The sequence below is a fragment of the Carcharodon carcharias genome, chromosome 8 (genome assembly GCF_017639515.1).
Source record: "Carcharodon carcharias isolate sCarCar2 chromosome 8, sCarCar2.pri, whole genome shotgun sequence".
NCBI lineage: Eukaryota > Metazoa > Chordata > Chondrichthyes > Lamniformes > Lamnidae > Carcharodon > Carcharodon carcharias.
In genome coordinates, this window is record NC_054474.1 from 69,172,553 (window position 1) to 69,189,680 (window position 17,128).

Here is a 17,128-nt window from a genome sequence, read left to right on the forward strand (position 1 = left end):
GCTCCTTATAGCAGTAGTTGACTTCAAATTCCTATGACATTCGACAAAGTACAGGGACAAAGGGAATCTGTACAAGCTGGCACCTTTCACCTGAATCAGACCAGTGTCAGTATCCTGGCAGAGATGGTAGTTAAATAGTAAGGCCAAGGGCAGTAAAGTAATAGTGACATTAGCGGAGCTTTCCTAGAAATTGCAAAAGTCAAGACGGAGGTAGAAAAGATATGGAACCTAGATACATATTCTGTACATATGTTCTCGACATAGATGGCTGTTCAAGTGCAGGCACTTTAGTTTGCATGTAGAGACCAGTTAGTGACAAAAAAGGCAAACACATCAGCCTGGGGAATAGTTGTCTCAAAGGTCATCAGTGGGCTGAAGAAGTTGAATGAAAGTTAAGCATCCCAGGCCCACGTGGCTTTGATGTATTTATATTGTAGCAAAGTATTTGATACTGTTTCACACATGTAATTAGCCTATAAGGTAGAAAAATGTGAAATAGGAGGCAAAATTCTGAGGTGGGTTGAAAATTCAATGTAAGCAAAGAGTAATTTTGAAAGAGGATGTGTAAATTGGCAGGTGTCACAGGGCCCAATGCTGTTTGAAATGTATATAAATGATTTAAAGCTGGGGATTGAAACAAAGCTGGGCGTAGAAGGCATCAAACAGGATGTGTTTCCAAGTAATTGAGATTGCATAAACCAAATATAAAGATTCAGAATAGGTTGAGGAGGCGGCTGATGCATGGCATTTACTATCAAAAAATACAAAGTGGTAATGAGATCAATGAAGGGAAATCAACTAAGTGACTTGGGTTAGAGAATGCGTTGCAGGAAAGGCACCTCAGAGTATAGTTGGGTAGATTACTGAAACCAAAAATGCTTTATATGGCAGTAGAAGGCAAAGCTAACCAGAAGGATACAGCAGAAACCCCAGAAACAAACATGAACAAGTCACTAAAGGTCACATCTGGAGTATAGATATAATTCACTCGCCATATTAGAGCAAGGATGTGTAAGCACTGCAGGCATTACAAAAGACGAGTGAACCAAATGCTTTACCCAAGTTTTTATGAGTGATGAGATGTTGAAGAGCAATATTTTGGCTGTGATATTGGTTTAGTTTGTTTAAAAAAAAACGTATTTTCATAATTAGCCACCCAACCATGATGGAAATGCCAGAGAAGTTGAAAAGATTGAGATGCAGAAACAATCTTCTGAGCTTGATTGAAATAGTAATATACTGGAATAAATGAGTAAATGTACACTTCTCTACATGTTCATTCTTTTGGTGCAAAATGTCCAATTTATTTTGTTTTCTCCCCTCTTAGTGGATGATGACAGTATTGAAGATGAGGTTTTCTCCTGGTTGAAATGTGCTAAGGGGCAGACCCATGAGCCAGAGAATCTAATGCCAACACAAATTATTCCCAGCACTGGTTAGTATATGGTCTGTAAATTCATGAAATTACCTTTCTTCTAGGCTTTGATAAGTTTCCCCTTCATGGGCTAATGAGCTTACACTTTTCCACAAGCATTTTTTATGGTGTTATTAACATTTTCAGTCATTTTGGGCTATGCACCAATTCCAAGCCTCTGTCATTCACTTGATCTGGCTCCATTTCTCTTGCATTTGGTAAGGCAGCCCCTACATGTTGACTTGAGATCAGGAATTGGTCATATGTGACACCATAGACATGAGCCTGCCTCATCATGGTGCAGCAACATACTGAATGGAGTACCTGCACATCACCGTTTTTGCTGCTCTATTGGTTTTGTTGAAAAATACGTATTTTTTTAAAAAGAACTGTTGCTGGGTTCAGAATCAGATCATATTTCTAAATCTATTTCTTTTAATACTTGCAAATCAACAAGATCATTTATGTCTGTCTCTACTCACTCCAGCTATTATCTGAATTGTGTATCTCTTTGCAGTGTTTCTAACTCCCAGTGCTATATGCCTTAAGTTAGAGGCAGTGGGCATAAAATAAATCCTTGCATCAAGGAGATGACATTTGTTTCCATCTGCCAAAGCTACTATTAATGGAAGGAGCTAGATTCCCTTGACTCTACATCTAGGATATTAGAGATTCAGAGTTGTAAAGGATTTTGCCATAATATCTGGATCAATGCATGTTTTATTTCTTTAATGGCAGCAATAAAATTTGTTAATTTAAATACAAAACTTTGCAGATGCTGGTTGCAAACACTACCCCCCCCCCCCCCCCCACTGCCGCCGCCCCAAAACCATGTTATTTTGTTCAGCAGGCTTCTGGTAAAGGCAAGAAGCTAGAGCCAGTTTGTCTTCAACATAGGTTTATTTACCAGACCCAGTATGACATAAGTGCAGACTTAACCTTCCACACAGTTTCTTCCCCACACAAGTGGAAACTGGTTCTCATATACGTGCCCTATCCTTCCCCCAATTACCATCAGCAGCTCTTAAACACAACTAGAGCATGCACTCATTTGTCACCATACTTGCAACGTTAACAGATTTAACAAGTATACATTTACAGACAAGATCCCAAAAAAGAAGAAAGAGAAATAAATCCTACACTCCCAAGACTTAGATCATCAAGCATCCTCCTTCTAAGACTATCAATAACCTCTCAAGTTTGAAGATTTTTTCCTCTATCATTAGTTTCAAACCCAATGTCAATTCTTAATCTCTTCTCGTTCACACATTTTGTGGAGTGCACGTTATCTGAAAGGGAACAATTGTCTATATAATATTCAGCACGTATGGTTTCTTTGGCATCCCTTTGATAACTTTGATATAGAATTGCTCCTAATATCTTTGATAAAAAGAATGCCATGCCAACTGCCTTAACAAATGCCAGGAGTTTCAACAGCCGGAGTACTTCTTACTATTCACCTTATTTTCTTGGCTTCCCCAGCAAAGGGCCAACTTTCCCCACTTTCTCCTATAAGAAATATTATAAAACCAATTATGCTCAAAAACCCATCACAAAGGCTTACATGAGAGGCATCATTAAAAATAATCAAATCTATATTCCTGTGAACAGGAACAAAGAAAAGTACAGCACAGGAACAGGCCCTTCGGCCCTCCATACCTGCGCCGATCATATTGCCTGTCAACTAAATCGTTTTGCACTTCCGAGGTCCGTATCCCTCTATTCCCATCCTATTCATGTATTTGTCAAGCAGCCATTTAAACACCACTATTGTACCTGCTTTCACCACCTCCTCTGGCAGCGAATTCCAGACACTCACTACCCTCTGCGTAAAAAACTTATCCCGCACATCTCCTCTAAAGTTTTCTCCTCTCACCTTAAATCTATGTCCCCTAGTAATTGACTCTTCCACCCTGGGAAAAAGCCTCTGACTATCTACTCTGTCCATGCCACTCATAATTTTGTAAATTTCTATCAAGTCGCTCCTCAATCTCCATCACTTTACTGAGAATAATCCGAGTTTCTCCAACCTCTCCTCATAGCTAATAACCTCCAGACCCAGCAGCATCCTGGTAAACCTCTGCACCCTCTCCAACCCCTCCATATCCTTCTGGTAATGTAGCGACCAGAATTGCACGCATTTTTCCAAGTATGGCCTAACCAAGGTTCTATACAACTGCAGCATTACTTCCCAGCTTTTATACTCAATACCCCTGCCGATGAAGGCAAGCATGCCATATGCCTTCCTGACTACCTTATCCACCTGCATTGCCACTTTCAGTGACCTGTGGACCTGTATACCCAGATCCCTCTGCCCGTCAATGCACTTAAGGGTGCTGCCATTTACTGTATAATTCCTGCCTGTATTAGACCTTCCAAAATGCATTACCTCGCATTTGTCCGGATTAAACTCCATCTGCCATTTCTCCGCCCAGATCTCCAACCGATCTATATACCGTTGTATCCTTTGACAATCCTCTTCACAATCTGCAACTCCTCCAACCTTAGTGTCATCTGCAAACTTACTAATTAGCCCAGTTACATTTTCCTCCAAATCATTTACGTATACTACAAACAGCAAAGGTCCCAGCACTGACCCCTGCGGAACACCACTAGTCACCGCTCTCCATTCAGAAAAGCACCCTTCCACTGCTATCCTCTGTCTTCTATGACCAAGCCAATTCTGTATCCATCTTGCCAGCTCACCTCTGATCTCTTGTGACTTTATCTTCTGTACCAGTCTGCCATGAGGGACCTTGTCAAAGGCCTTACTGAAATCCATGTGGATAACATCCACTGCCTTTCCATCATCGATCACCTTTGTCATTCTCTTGAAAAACTCAATCAAGTTAGTGAGACACGACCCCCCCTTCACAAAACCATGCTCCCTCTCACTAATACTCCCATTTGCTTCCAAATGGTAGTAAATCCTGTCACAAAGAATCTTCTCCAATAATTTCCCTACCACTGACGTAAGGCTCACTGGCCTGTAATTTCCTGGATTATCCCTGCTACCCTTCTTAAATGTGGTTGCTCAAAAATGGAAATTTCAGCACACAGTTCTCTACCTTTAATTTTTTTAATGTTTTGTTTGCCTGTAAAATGCCCTTGACCTTTGGATGTTTCATTACGGTACGTAGATCTAAGGCATCAAAAGTTGGATCCGGCTTTGTGTGCCCAGCCAATTCAGTTCTCCAACTAAACTTAACAGCTGCTGTGCCTCAGCTTTGGAAGCATTTGCATCTTTTTGCAAAGACCTGGCACGATTGACTATGATAGGTTTAACACTTAAGATTGTTGATGTAAAGTAACATCAGACCCATACTGCTTTATTTCGAACCCAATATATTTAAGGGCCCAGAAGCCAGACTCCCAATCTTAAATTCTGTTCTAATCTTGTCAGTAACATTTTATTCAAACTTGCCATTACCACCCCATAAGAAGTTGTCAACATGTATCAAAAGATGCCAGAGAGTTTCCCACCATGGTACCAATAAAACATGGCAGGATCCACTTGCAGTTGGAGACAGACCAACTTTTAACAAAACTGCCCTAACTGAAAAGTACCATACTCTGGCCAGACCATAGACATATTTGTTTAACTTCCAAAGTTTCCCTTCTACATCTGGCACCTCCTTAGGAGGTTAGAGGAACATTTCCTTCTGAAGGTGATTCCTCTGCAGAAACGCAGCAATCTATTGACTTAGATTCCCAAGAAAACTTAGCGAAAATGGCCAAAACAATTTTTTAAATTAGCTTTCCCACTGTGGGCAAGACCACTCTGACCTCTTTTATCTCCTAAGTTATATTCAAAACCCTGGTCAACTAACCTAGCTTCGGCTTTATAAGTTCCATTTAATAGGACCTTTTCTGTGCAGATCCATCTATGTGATAATGTTGGCTGACCCATATCTGGAACCTCTGAATATGTGCCAAAATCTCTCCAATTTTCTAACTCCCTGTTTAGCCTGCCGTATGGTTTTACCTCCTAATTTGCGGTCATGAGGACTTCTGCTTCTATTATTTAGTCAAGGTGGTTCTGCAATCTCCATTCCATTGTGTCATCTAGTCAGACTGCAGCTTCCACTCGCCTGTTGAAGCCTTTCTGGACTATCTCCTGTATACTCGATCTGTGCCTCTTTCCAACATACATGAATTTTTCCTCAACCAAGACTCATTGCCTGACCCATTACTGGAATTTGAGCTACGCTTTATTATTTTCTATTCTCGTACACCATTCTCCTATGGCCCTCGCCCCCTGCCCATCATTCTGGGCATTCAACTAATTTTTATATTTTCCAGTGGATTTCCCTGCCTGTCCCATTGTTGTTGCATCCTCCCAATTATTCGATCCTTCTGGGCAGTTGGCCTCTAGACAAAAATAGCCCTTTCCTGTTCTTCATGATTAGTTTCCCCAGCAGCATTTGACCCTTGATCTAGCACATCGTGTCCCTCTAGATGTGCCCCCAAAATATGAGTGTGCAATGCACGTGGTGCTTTGTCATCTGCTATCACGTTTTCAGTAGCCGAAAATTTATAATTCACCCTGATGACTCGTGAGGAATAGGCTTTTATTGTTTGATTCCTTTGTTGGATAATCACTGTTTTCCCCTCGCATCCTATGACTTTCCCTGGACCTTTCTACTCCCTATGCCCCTCTCTCTTGTAATAAACCATATTACTGGAAATAAAGCCCAGCTGAGATGGTCCTATGCGATGTTGAAATGCTCTGAATTCTTTCTGAAACTTCAGGCTTGATTAAAGCTTTCCTACCTGCATATAATGCATTCAAGTGGGCAGAGGAAATTGAACTGATGGTAGTTCCTTCTAGGGCAGGAGATCATCAGACAATACAAAAGGCAATTTGATTCCTTCCATATATCAGTTGGTACCAGCTATACCTCCTCCAACCATTTGCAAAGAATTTTTAACGTGTACCGCTCATATCAGTACTGCTTGCAACTTGCATGTCGGTTGGTTAGTCAGTATTTTAGACAACATTTCATCAATTATTGTGATTCCTCTCTCACAAGCCATTGCTAAATGGGCTCTCAGCCACATTACTCTTAACTACAATATACAAGTTCTCGTACATGTCCTGAAATTCGTCATGTGAATTCTCCTCCATTGTCCGTCAAAAATTTTGCTGATTTTCCTAGACCAGTACCAACCCATTTTTTCCATGAACTTGGCTACAATAGTCTGTTTGTCCCTGCCATTTATCACTGTAGATAGGTATTATGACACAGCCGATGGTAAGGGCTGAGTTGTTCAAATCCCAGAAGGAAACTTGAAACAACTGTCATAACGCATTTTTGTATGTTTCCAGATGCAGGCTTTGAATTCAGTAGTAATAAGACCACTGAGTCTCAAGAGGTTTTTTTTATAAAACTAAATTAAACATTTATTAATACAAGAAAAATTGTAAGCACATACAATGTCTACAAAATTACGACTATAGTAACTACAATAACCCCCTAATTAATCTGACACACAGTTACATCCCTATTAAGGCAACAGTAAAACACACAGATTTAAAAAGACCCCAGGCAAAGCACATTCGACCTTACAAATTCAAAATGAGGTTCCTTGCAGACACAGTTGCAGGCATATAGGCTGGTTAAATGCCTCTGCCTTACACACACAAACTTCTTTCTGTTTAGACCTAGCTTTTCCTTTGTAAATTTCCCATTGTATTACTAGGTTTTTAATGCCATATCTTCTACCAATAACATTTTCATCCCACTAATTTTATTAGTAATGTAAGCACATTGCTTGGTGTCTCCCAGCTGGGTGCAAGATTTTGCTCATTCTTTTAAATGCTTTATTTAAAAATGCAAATTGCCCCCTTGACACCTATGTTTCTAAACCTCCCCATGTTTATCTAATTACCGTTTCAAATCTACTTCTTTCTATACATCAAAGCAGTCGGACTAGCTGGCTTTAATCCAATTAAAACACACACCACTAAACTATTTTTAAAAAATAATACCCAATAACATTATAGACACTAATCTCTTCACGACAGTAGGGTGACTTTAGCTTTGTGCCATATCCACAAAATGTAACAAAAAAAACATTGATCCTTATCCCATACCTCTAGGTCCTTAGCCACTACATTAAATCTCGGGCAAGTGGAAGACTTACAATGGGACATGTTGGTGTCCTCCAGTATTTGACACAAATGTTTCATTGAGGTGCAACTTGCTCGATAAGAGTTTCAAATTCCCAACAGAGCTTTTAATTTCTGTGACATAGAGTGTATGAATTCTCTATGTAATTTCCAAATAATACTTTTCCTGTCAGCTAGCCCCTCATTCCCTGAAACCAACAATATAGCCTGGACTTCCCAATGAGAAACGTCCAACTTCCTCAATGGTATACAGTATTGCCCTGGTAGAGTGAAATGTAAATCCATGGCTTTCCCAAATACAAGTGCTTTGTCACTTTCCACATCTGTGCTTTTTTCATTGAGGACTTGCTCAATATTAAAAGATATCTCGCTGGAGACCACATCAGAGCTATGAAGAGACTTATTCCAGTTATCTTGTATTGGATGACAAAGACTTTAGTGTTTAGTCATCCCCAAGCTTAAAGCAGAAGGAGCTTTCATACACTTTAACCTTATGTTGATCTTCATTGTCATGAGATTCCAAGCAGCAATTGAGCCAATCCACCCTAACCGCTGTAGAAGTGCAACCGCTGTCCACTACTGCACAGTTGAATGAATCAACGACCAAAACGCTCATCACCAGATTCAGGCTTCCATTAACAAATTCAATTCCTTCAAGCTGGCTATCCTCATCATTCTCAGTGTCAGAATTGTTCATATGATGTGTTACTGCAAAGACTCAATTTTTTCGCTTAGAAATTTGCTGCGTGATGATAGAGTCACATCAAAAGCACCTGTTAACAGTTCCTCTTGCATTTCTAGGGTTCATAGTATCTATGGTTGCCATCCCAGGCCTGCTTTCTGTTCTGATCCACAAATTAGCTAAAGGTGTAATCCTCCTCAGACCATCTATCTGCACACTATCTTTGTATTGATGCCTGCATCTAGTATTCAGACGGTCTCGAAATTCAGCAACCGTGGGGCTTCTCCATTCTTTGTATCACTGCAGAGCTGCCTGTTTGTGACCTGATAGCGGTGGGAAATAATTGCTTTTCCAAAAATTTTTTTAAGCCTGCAGCCATTTGGTCTGAAAGAGAATCTGCTCCATGAAATTGAACCCCTGTCAGTACCAGAAGTCTGTCTATATGTGAGATCTGTGCACAATCCAGTAACTTGAACGCACGCACAACCTCAGGAATCTCTAGGTCAAACTTTATCAATCTCTTACGCAACCTATCAAAGTCCATAACACACAATTCCATGGACTGATAATTTTTTGGAGGGAAAGGCTTAAGTTGTTATGGCATTAATAGTGTGCAGCTCTGTATATTAAATAATGCAGTGTTATATTATTTGCCCAATGCCAATCAATCTGCCTCAGGAATACAGAAGAGAATTTTGATTTCCCGCTAGTTTGTTATCCCCTAGCTTAATAGTTTATGGAGAAGCAGTTGGTTTGTATTTCGTTGTAAGTGAACTGCTGTCAAATTTGCATAATTAAAACCTAAGTTGATATTTTCTGCTTTACAATAATAACTATAATTTCTGTACAATTTGGGCTAACTTATAGTATCTGCGGTTTGGGGTGCCTGGTTGCTGTAAGTTCAAAGCCTGGATAATTGCATAGATTTAAGGCTTCTCAGACCCTACAAATTCCTCATTCTTTCAGCTGTCATTTGTCTATGTATTAGTGTTATCTCACTGTGGGAGAAATCACCTACAGTTACAGCCCCTCAAAGCTAGGACAGGTAATCTGACCCCATTTAGCTGTGTGTAAAGTCACTTCATTAGCCCTGTTGGCTGTAGAACAAGTTTTCTCTGTATATTTTGTGTGTCTCATTTTTTAAGATACATTTTAAAGATAAATCAGCAATTCTTGAGTTTGAGAGTTTGTTCACCTTTAGCAAATGTCTTTCGTGAATGTATCCCCTTGATGCCATATTGAAATACGTCCACTTGCCAGAGAGCACATATTTTCACTTTCTGTTCACTTAGGCAATGCATATTGTCTACCTGGTTTTGTTCAAGGACTCTGCACCTGCAATCTTGTCTGCTCTGTACTCAACTGTAGAAAAGCCACTTATCATCCTGTTGTAATACAAGGCACCTAATCCTAAAGCCATTTCTGTTTTGGATATGAGTGCCATTAAGTTGTGTATGATTTCTCAGAATTTCTCCACATTGCCTTTATCACATTGAGCACGTTGCATAGAGCGAAGTTAAAAAGATGGTATTAGTTGAGGTTTATTAAACAAGCAAGAACCTTTGAAAGGAAATAGTCTGACCTGATCATTTCTGAAAACATTTCTTTCTTAACAGCTCTTTATGATATTGGAGACATGGTTCATGCAACAAGGGGAAAGTGGGGTATCAAAGCAAACTGCCCATGTATTACCAAACAGCTCAAGCCTCTGCCCAAGCCAGCAGCACCAAATGGAGTGTCACAGGTCGGTTTTATTGATTTTTGGATATTGACGTTTGGAATCTAGCATTCGAGAGTAGCTACTTTGAAATATGATAGCCTGTCTTCAGGATCTTAAAAGAGCATCAATAAGGCAAACATCAATATGATTAGCATGGTCATATTCAGTTTCAAATATAAGGGATGAAGAGATTTAACTATCAATGTATAGGGTAGTGTATTTATGAAAAATGGATTCCCAGTGGAAGCATTTTTGTCTGTTTCTATCAGAAAATTAGAGTTGGATATGCACCTGGAAAAAAATTGATAGAGGTATACATATAACAGATATCATGGGATGTGATATGTTTTTGGACACTTGCACCACTCAAGAAGACCTCTGCATAATTTCCATTGGCTTGTCTTTTGCACAAGTTATAAACCAACAGCAGTTCCAATAAAATGTTAGAAACAGGTATCAGAAAAATTTGAAAAATTAATGTCTTTGCACCAAGGGAAGTTCTAGTGATGTATGTGTTAGATAGGGGAAGAATGTAAGGTATTAATTGTGGTCTCAAAAAGGAGATAAAATTGGGTCTATATGGTACAAAAATAGTGTTAAATAATATTTCTGATATTCTGTTAAGTATTTCATATTTTACGATCAAATAAAGGTTCTATTTGATGCATTTTGGTTGAAGCAAACAACAGTAATTTTACTCTGAATGAAAATATAAACTCAATGCTGTGGAAGAGCAGTGGGACATGAACAAGGGTAAGATGCTAGTACAGGACATTAAAGGCAGCACCTCAGCTTCATAAAGACTGCTTTTTTAAAAAAAAATAAAGCTATTGGAGTTCTAGGTTTTATCTTGAGGTATAGAATTTAAAATCCAAGAGGTAATGATGAACTAATGAAAGTTTTAATAAGCCCCTCAGTTTGAGTACTTTCTGCAGTTGTGAGCTCTATAGGGAGGATATTGGGATTATTATCTGATATGAAGAAATACAAATATAAAGAAAAACTTGAAAATTTTGTTTTTTCTCATGGGAACAATAACTAGATGATAAAATAAGTATTTAAAATTCTGAAAGGATGGTAAATTGAACCTTACTTTTTCTAATAGTTGAGAGCTCAAGATTGAGGGGCCAGAGATATATGTTTAAATGTGCAAGATTTAGAACAGAGAACAGGAGAAACTTCTTCAAAGAGCTTTGAGGTTATGGAATTTATTTACAGGGTTATTGAGGCAGAAACAGTATCACTATTGATGATTATATAGGTAGATGAAGGGATCTGGCAATAGGATGGGTAAATGTGATTAAAGCTATTTGCTCGAGTTTTTTGATTATTTCACAGGATGTGGACGTTGTTGGCTAGGCCTGCATTTGTTGCCCATCCCTAATTATCCTTGAGAAGGTGTTGGTGAGCCACCGCCTTGAACAGCTGCGCACAGTGGTTTAGGTACATATACAGTGCTGTTAGAAAGGGAGCAGTGGGTAAATAATACAAATTTTTTGGGCTAAATGTTTGTGTTGCAATCTCTTAGCATTTAAACCAGTCTTGTCATTTGTAAATGAATGTTTTTGTATTATTTGAAATTCTGGACTTTCTTTTTTAGCTTTCAAGCAGTCTTCCAAATCCTGCCAGTGCAGTTGCTACGAATGAAGTGTCAGCAAGCAGTGGAGGCTCCATTATGTTACCTCAACCTGATGGCAGTTTAGTGGAAGTGAAACCAGACCCAACAGATAGCAGCAGTGGTGAGGTTGGTGCAGACACTACCATGAACCAGGGCGAGAGCAGTAGTAATAATGTGAGCTTTGTAGGTGACAACGAAGGGCTCTCCACCACAGCCAGTTTGAAGGATGGCACACTGAGTTCAGCAGACACTACATCAGCATTACACTGGTTGGCTGACCTAGCCACACAGAAAGCAAAGGAGGAAAAGAAAGGTAAATTTAATTTTCTAATTTAATACTTCAGTCCATTCCTGGAGTAAGTCATTCAATCATTTTATAATTAGACTGTTGGGCTTATGTGATGGAGGGCAGAGAGAGTTTTGCAAATATAGTTTTGATAATACAGAAATATTATTTTGATTCTGTAGCTACTGGTAATCGTGTAGCAGCCACCATGGCAGATAATTTGCAATGGGATGAGATTGAATAATTATGTGCATGCATGGAGAGATGTATTAAAGGTACAAGTCTATCGCATATGATCCAAATTGGACAAATCCAGATCACTTTTAAGATGTCAATGGACTGTAAATTACACTGGTGTAGTACTCATTCTTGTCACCAGGTGGCAAACACTGCGCTATAAGTGAGTTAGTAAGGAAGTTAGAAGAAAACCAAACAAGAAAGATTTTTTTAAGAAGAGAAATTAAATGGTAGAGGTGAATGAGGGAAATTATTGAATGGAAAAAATACCATTAAGACCCGGAGAAAACCAACCTAATTGGTAGTAATTCCTAGATATTCACAACATGGCTGCATTTTCTGTGATCATCACCTGTGAGTTCAAGATCATAATCATCAGATTTATAATCCAAATATCTTTCATTTCCACATAATGCAAATTTAAACCTAGCTTGTATTTGGTGGAGGGGGCAGAATCACTGAATATATAGTCCCTTAACAGAAAGCAATAAATATTTGATTTAATACCTTTGCCATTCTCAAGCCATCCCAAAGTGGTTTGTCTCCAATACATTATTTTTGAACTGTAGTCACTTGTAGCTAATTTGCACATAGCAAAGTCCAAAAATGATAATATAAATAGAACCATTAAGCTGTTTTTAGTGGTGTTGATTGAGTTATGCCTTCCTCATGTGCCTTCCCCTTTCATGCATCTTTGTTATTTTCCCCAATTTATGGTTTTATTTTCCTGAGACTGAGATGTCAGTTGTTTTTTTGCCTTATCAGACTATTTTTCCTGCTGTAAAACTATTTTAAGTTTCATTTGTTGCTTTGTGAAGCTGTTGCTTGAAAATATTTTTGAAGAAATTGTCCGTTGACTAGATGTAGCAGATAATCTCAAACAAGAGCTGCTTGTGGGTATGCTTTCATCATTACCAACAGTCACTGAAGGGGGTTGTCATCCAGTATGCATTGAAACTAGCATCAGAAAGACAAGATGGTCCACTAAGTCAAGTAGGCTCTGTAAAAATCAATACTATTGATGGTGGTTAATTGTCACCCCAACTTGAGATCTTGTACCCAATGGTGATGAGCCCATGTCCTTTGTTAGGCTCAGAGATAAAATCATGGCTGCTCTGCACCTCAGCTCTGTTACCTGCCTCAGCTCCATATCATTATCTCAATAACTATAATCTCCTTTATACTAAATAAAACATGTATTGAGTCTTAAAAATATCAGTTCACCTGACATTACCCTGGGATGGGGAGTTCCAGATTTCCACTTTGAAAAAATTGCCTCCTGTTATCACCCTTGAATGACCTAGCAAATCTTACAATTTTGCACCCTGGATTGCCACACCAATGGAAATAGTTCCCCTGTGTCTACACTACCAAATCGTTTTTTTTGTCATTTTAAGTGCTTTGATTAGGTAACTCATAAAATCTCTACACAATGGATACAAGTCAAGTTTATGAGGTCAGCTTCCTCTACCTTTGTAAAAATGGTTTAGCCCGTTGAGATGGCACCACTTGATATCATGTCGATCATGCCTGAACTTGTGCTGCCCCCTACTTTATAAACTTGATACAGTTGCAGCATAATTAAGTGTAAGACACCCTTAGTAATGTATCGCAGCAACTTGTGAACCTGACGGCATTTACATGGTACCAAGCAGTGCCACCTCAATGAACTAAGCAATTCTTAAGGGATGCAAGCCAGGTTTATGTGGTTAGCTTCCTCTATCTTTTGAGTATAGAAGGTTTAATGAGTTACCTAATCAAAGTGTTTAAAATGGCAAAATGGTTTGGTAGATTAGATGCAAGGAAATTATTTCCATTGGTGTGGGAATCTTAGTTGCAGAAGACAAAATTTGCATTTTGTTGCTGCAGAATTTGCATGTGCTTTTTGCTAAATTTGGGCTTTAAAATGCTGTACAACAGGACTCCTGCTGTAAATAAATACTGGTTATGATTATGTTCTGTCCCCTCTGGGAGAAAGAACAAATGCATCCTCCCAGAGGAAACAACTTAATATAATGTGCACGATTTTACTAATGTTGAAAACAATTTTAAGGGACCATGCCCTCAGTGATTTCCCAGGGGAGACTGGCATCCACAAATGAGCCCAGTTTTTGCATTGCCAAATGTGGCTCTTATTCCAGTAGCAAACTTGTGGACCTACAGTAAAAACTGGGTATTTGAATCTGCTGGCAGGAAACTGGAGCCAGATTTAGCAGTATAAACATGGTTTACAGAGATTTGGGCGATTGTTTGGGGTGGTTGATCATGGTATATAGCACCTTATAGCAGCTTGATGGGACAGTGATAATACCTCCCTTTCAGACCTGATGCATCCTTGGAGCAGATTTGTTAAGGTTCATATCTAAAGTGCACAACGAGATAATCCAGACTTTTATGTCCCCGTCAATGACTGTGATTGAGGACTTTATGGAAGCTGTCATTTGTAGTACTTATAAAGTTAGCTATCATTAATAACAAAGGATGTAATTATTGCCTTCTCTAATACAAGTCAATTTATATTTTATTAGTTCAACATTTTATCTTTCCCTCCTTCCCAGAAAGCAGCAGTTCTTTGCGCTCTGTGTTGAATCAAAGCCAAGATTCCAGGCCTCCCTTAGCACTGGACTCATTCAATGCTTTGTCCAAGCCTCCCTCCATTTTAGAACCGTTCAGTAGCCTTTTGTCTGGAGGCCCCTCGACTACCAAGACAGAAGGCTCAAGCCTTAGGGATCTGTTAAATTCTGCCCCAGGGAAATTACAGCGAGGAGCTGTTGAGACTAGCCTTCCGTTTCCTTCAGTCTTCACATCTGTTTCAGCGGTAAGTATGGCTAACAGTATTGTAATGTTTGAAATTCTGAATATTAAAAAAAAAAATCAGTTTTTCACCTTGATATTGTGGTGGTATCAAAGCCTGCAGGGAGCTCACTATGGCTTCTCACTGGCATTTTTAGAATTTCCTGTTAGAGAAGGAAATCATGACTATTAGGTATCTTCTTCATCTCTGTACAATTGAGAAAGGTCCTGATTCAACAGATTGAAATAAAAAGAATGTTGATATACAAGTAGATTTATACAACACAAGTCTAGGGCAGTTCTAACACAAAAAACAATAAAGCTGAGAATATCATCCCCAGTTTTCGGCACCATGTTTTTATTAAGAAAAAGTACAGGGATTGGCAAAGGTTCAGAGGCTATAGGAATGCTGCTGAGTCTAAATCTGGTAAACGTGTTTCATTTGGACATTAAGTTCTAAGGCAACATGATCTAGCTATTATATAGGGAAACTAATCAATGATGTGAACAGTGAAAATTTTTTTTTGCTGAACAGGAGACATACAAATACAAGCTAAGAAATTAAAACTAATTGCACATTCAATAAGTGCAAAATCAGTAGAAGCATTTCTGGAAAGAATGAGCAGATTTTTTAAAAGAGATGAGGGTTTTTTTTCATTCGTTCATGGAATGTGGGTGTTGCTGGCTGGGGCAGCATTTATTGCCCATCCTTAATTGCCCTTGAGAAGGTGGTGCTGAGCTGCCTTGAAGTGCTGCAGCCCATATGGCATAGGACACCCAAGTATGGAACTGATGTAAAATCTGAAGAGAAATAAAATTATCTGAATGCTAAGGGGGTTTCAACGACCTTTTCATTCATCTTATATATGCTATGTTAATGACCCAAAATATTAATTCTACCTACCTTCCTTAAAGAAAGCAACTATATTATTCGAAATAACTCCTTTGTTACTGGCTGTTAGTTGTTAACCCTGGTTATTTGTGTGATTTTTAAACACAGACTGATAAGGGGAAGGGAGGCCTACCAAACTTTTTGGATCACATAATTGCATCAGTAGTAGAGAATAAAATGTCTACAGACACGTCAAAGCGAAGTGGGAATCCCACAGAAGCACTGAAGGAGACCAAGAAGCAAGGTGTAATGGAAATGAGTGTTCTGGACCCAAACACGCAACACTGCTGGCTCTGTGATGGTCGTCTGCTCTGCCTCCAAGACCCCAGCAACAAAAATAACTGGAAAATCTTCAGGGAGTGCTGGAAGCAGGGACAGGTAGCTATACTAGAGCATGATCCCACATTATCGATGCGCACACGCAAGTCCTTGAATAAGTCTCCGGTTGGCTAGTTAATGGTATAAATGGGAACACAAGAGTCACTTTAGGTGGGGTGTAGGTAAGAACCTGTCCAATATCGCACAATTTTTTTGTGAATGCACCATAAAAAAGAATTATTTGAAAGCATCCAGTGGATTCTTCCAATTATTCTCCTCCAATGACCAAAGAAGCAAATGTGATGTGAGAAAAAACTTTTTCACACTGTTATGACCAATGCAGTTGGTAAGGCTGAGTTATGTAAAAATACCAGAGCGAAACTTTAAATAACTGTCATAACATATATTTTTAAGTGTTACATTTGAGATGCGACTCTAAATTCAGGAATCAGATCACCAGTTCCCGAAGTTTTACATTAAACTAAATGAAACATTTTATTAATATACACAGGTTAAAATATATATATATATATACACATGGCTTCAAATTACTACTACCATAACTTTTAACAAATTCCCAAACTAATCTCCATTAAGGCAACAGCAACCCACAGACTTAACCAGACACCAGGCAAAGCATAAAAACAAAAAAACTGCGGATGCTGGAAATCCAAGACAAAAACAGAATTACCTGGAAAAACTCAGCAGGTCTGGCAGCATCGGCGGAGAAGAAAAGAGTTGACTTTTCGAGTCCTCATGACCCTCAAGTTCTGTCGAAGGGTCATGAGGACTCGAAACGTCAACTCTTTTCTCTGCCGATGCTGCCAGACCTGCTGAGTTTTTCCAGGTAATTCTGTTTTTGACCAGGCAAAGCATTTTCACCTTACAAGTTCAAAACTAGGTTCTTTTCACTTTGGCTCCTGTGGAGACAGCTGGAGGCTTACAGCTGCCTTTTGATCTCACATTGCCTCTGCCCTGCACACACAAAACTGCTGAAGTTATACCTACCGCCGCCCATTGAATGTAAATTCTCAT

The 17,128-nt window shown here is 39.1% G+C and overlaps 1 protein-coding gene across 1 annotated transcript in view; it reads left to right on the forward strand.

Annotated features, from left to right (window-relative positions):
- LOC121280927 (lysine-specific demethylase 3B-like) overlaps positions 1-17,128 on the forward strand; it is a 143,513-nt gene that overhangs the window by 96,871 nt on the left and 29,514 nt on the right. The window contains exons 14-18 of the mRNA XM_041193355.1: positions 1,328-1,435; positions 9,846-9,973; positions 11,550-11,880; positions 14,649-14,908; positions 15,884-16,153. Coding sequence (XP_041049289.1) covers positions 1,328-1,435; positions 9,846-9,973; positions 11,550-11,880; positions 14,649-14,908; positions 15,884-16,153 — 1,097 coding nt within the window. The remainder of the gene's footprint in view (positions 1-1,327; positions 1,436-9,845; positions 9,974-11,549; positions 11,881-14,648; positions 14,909-15,883; positions 16,154-17,128) is intronic.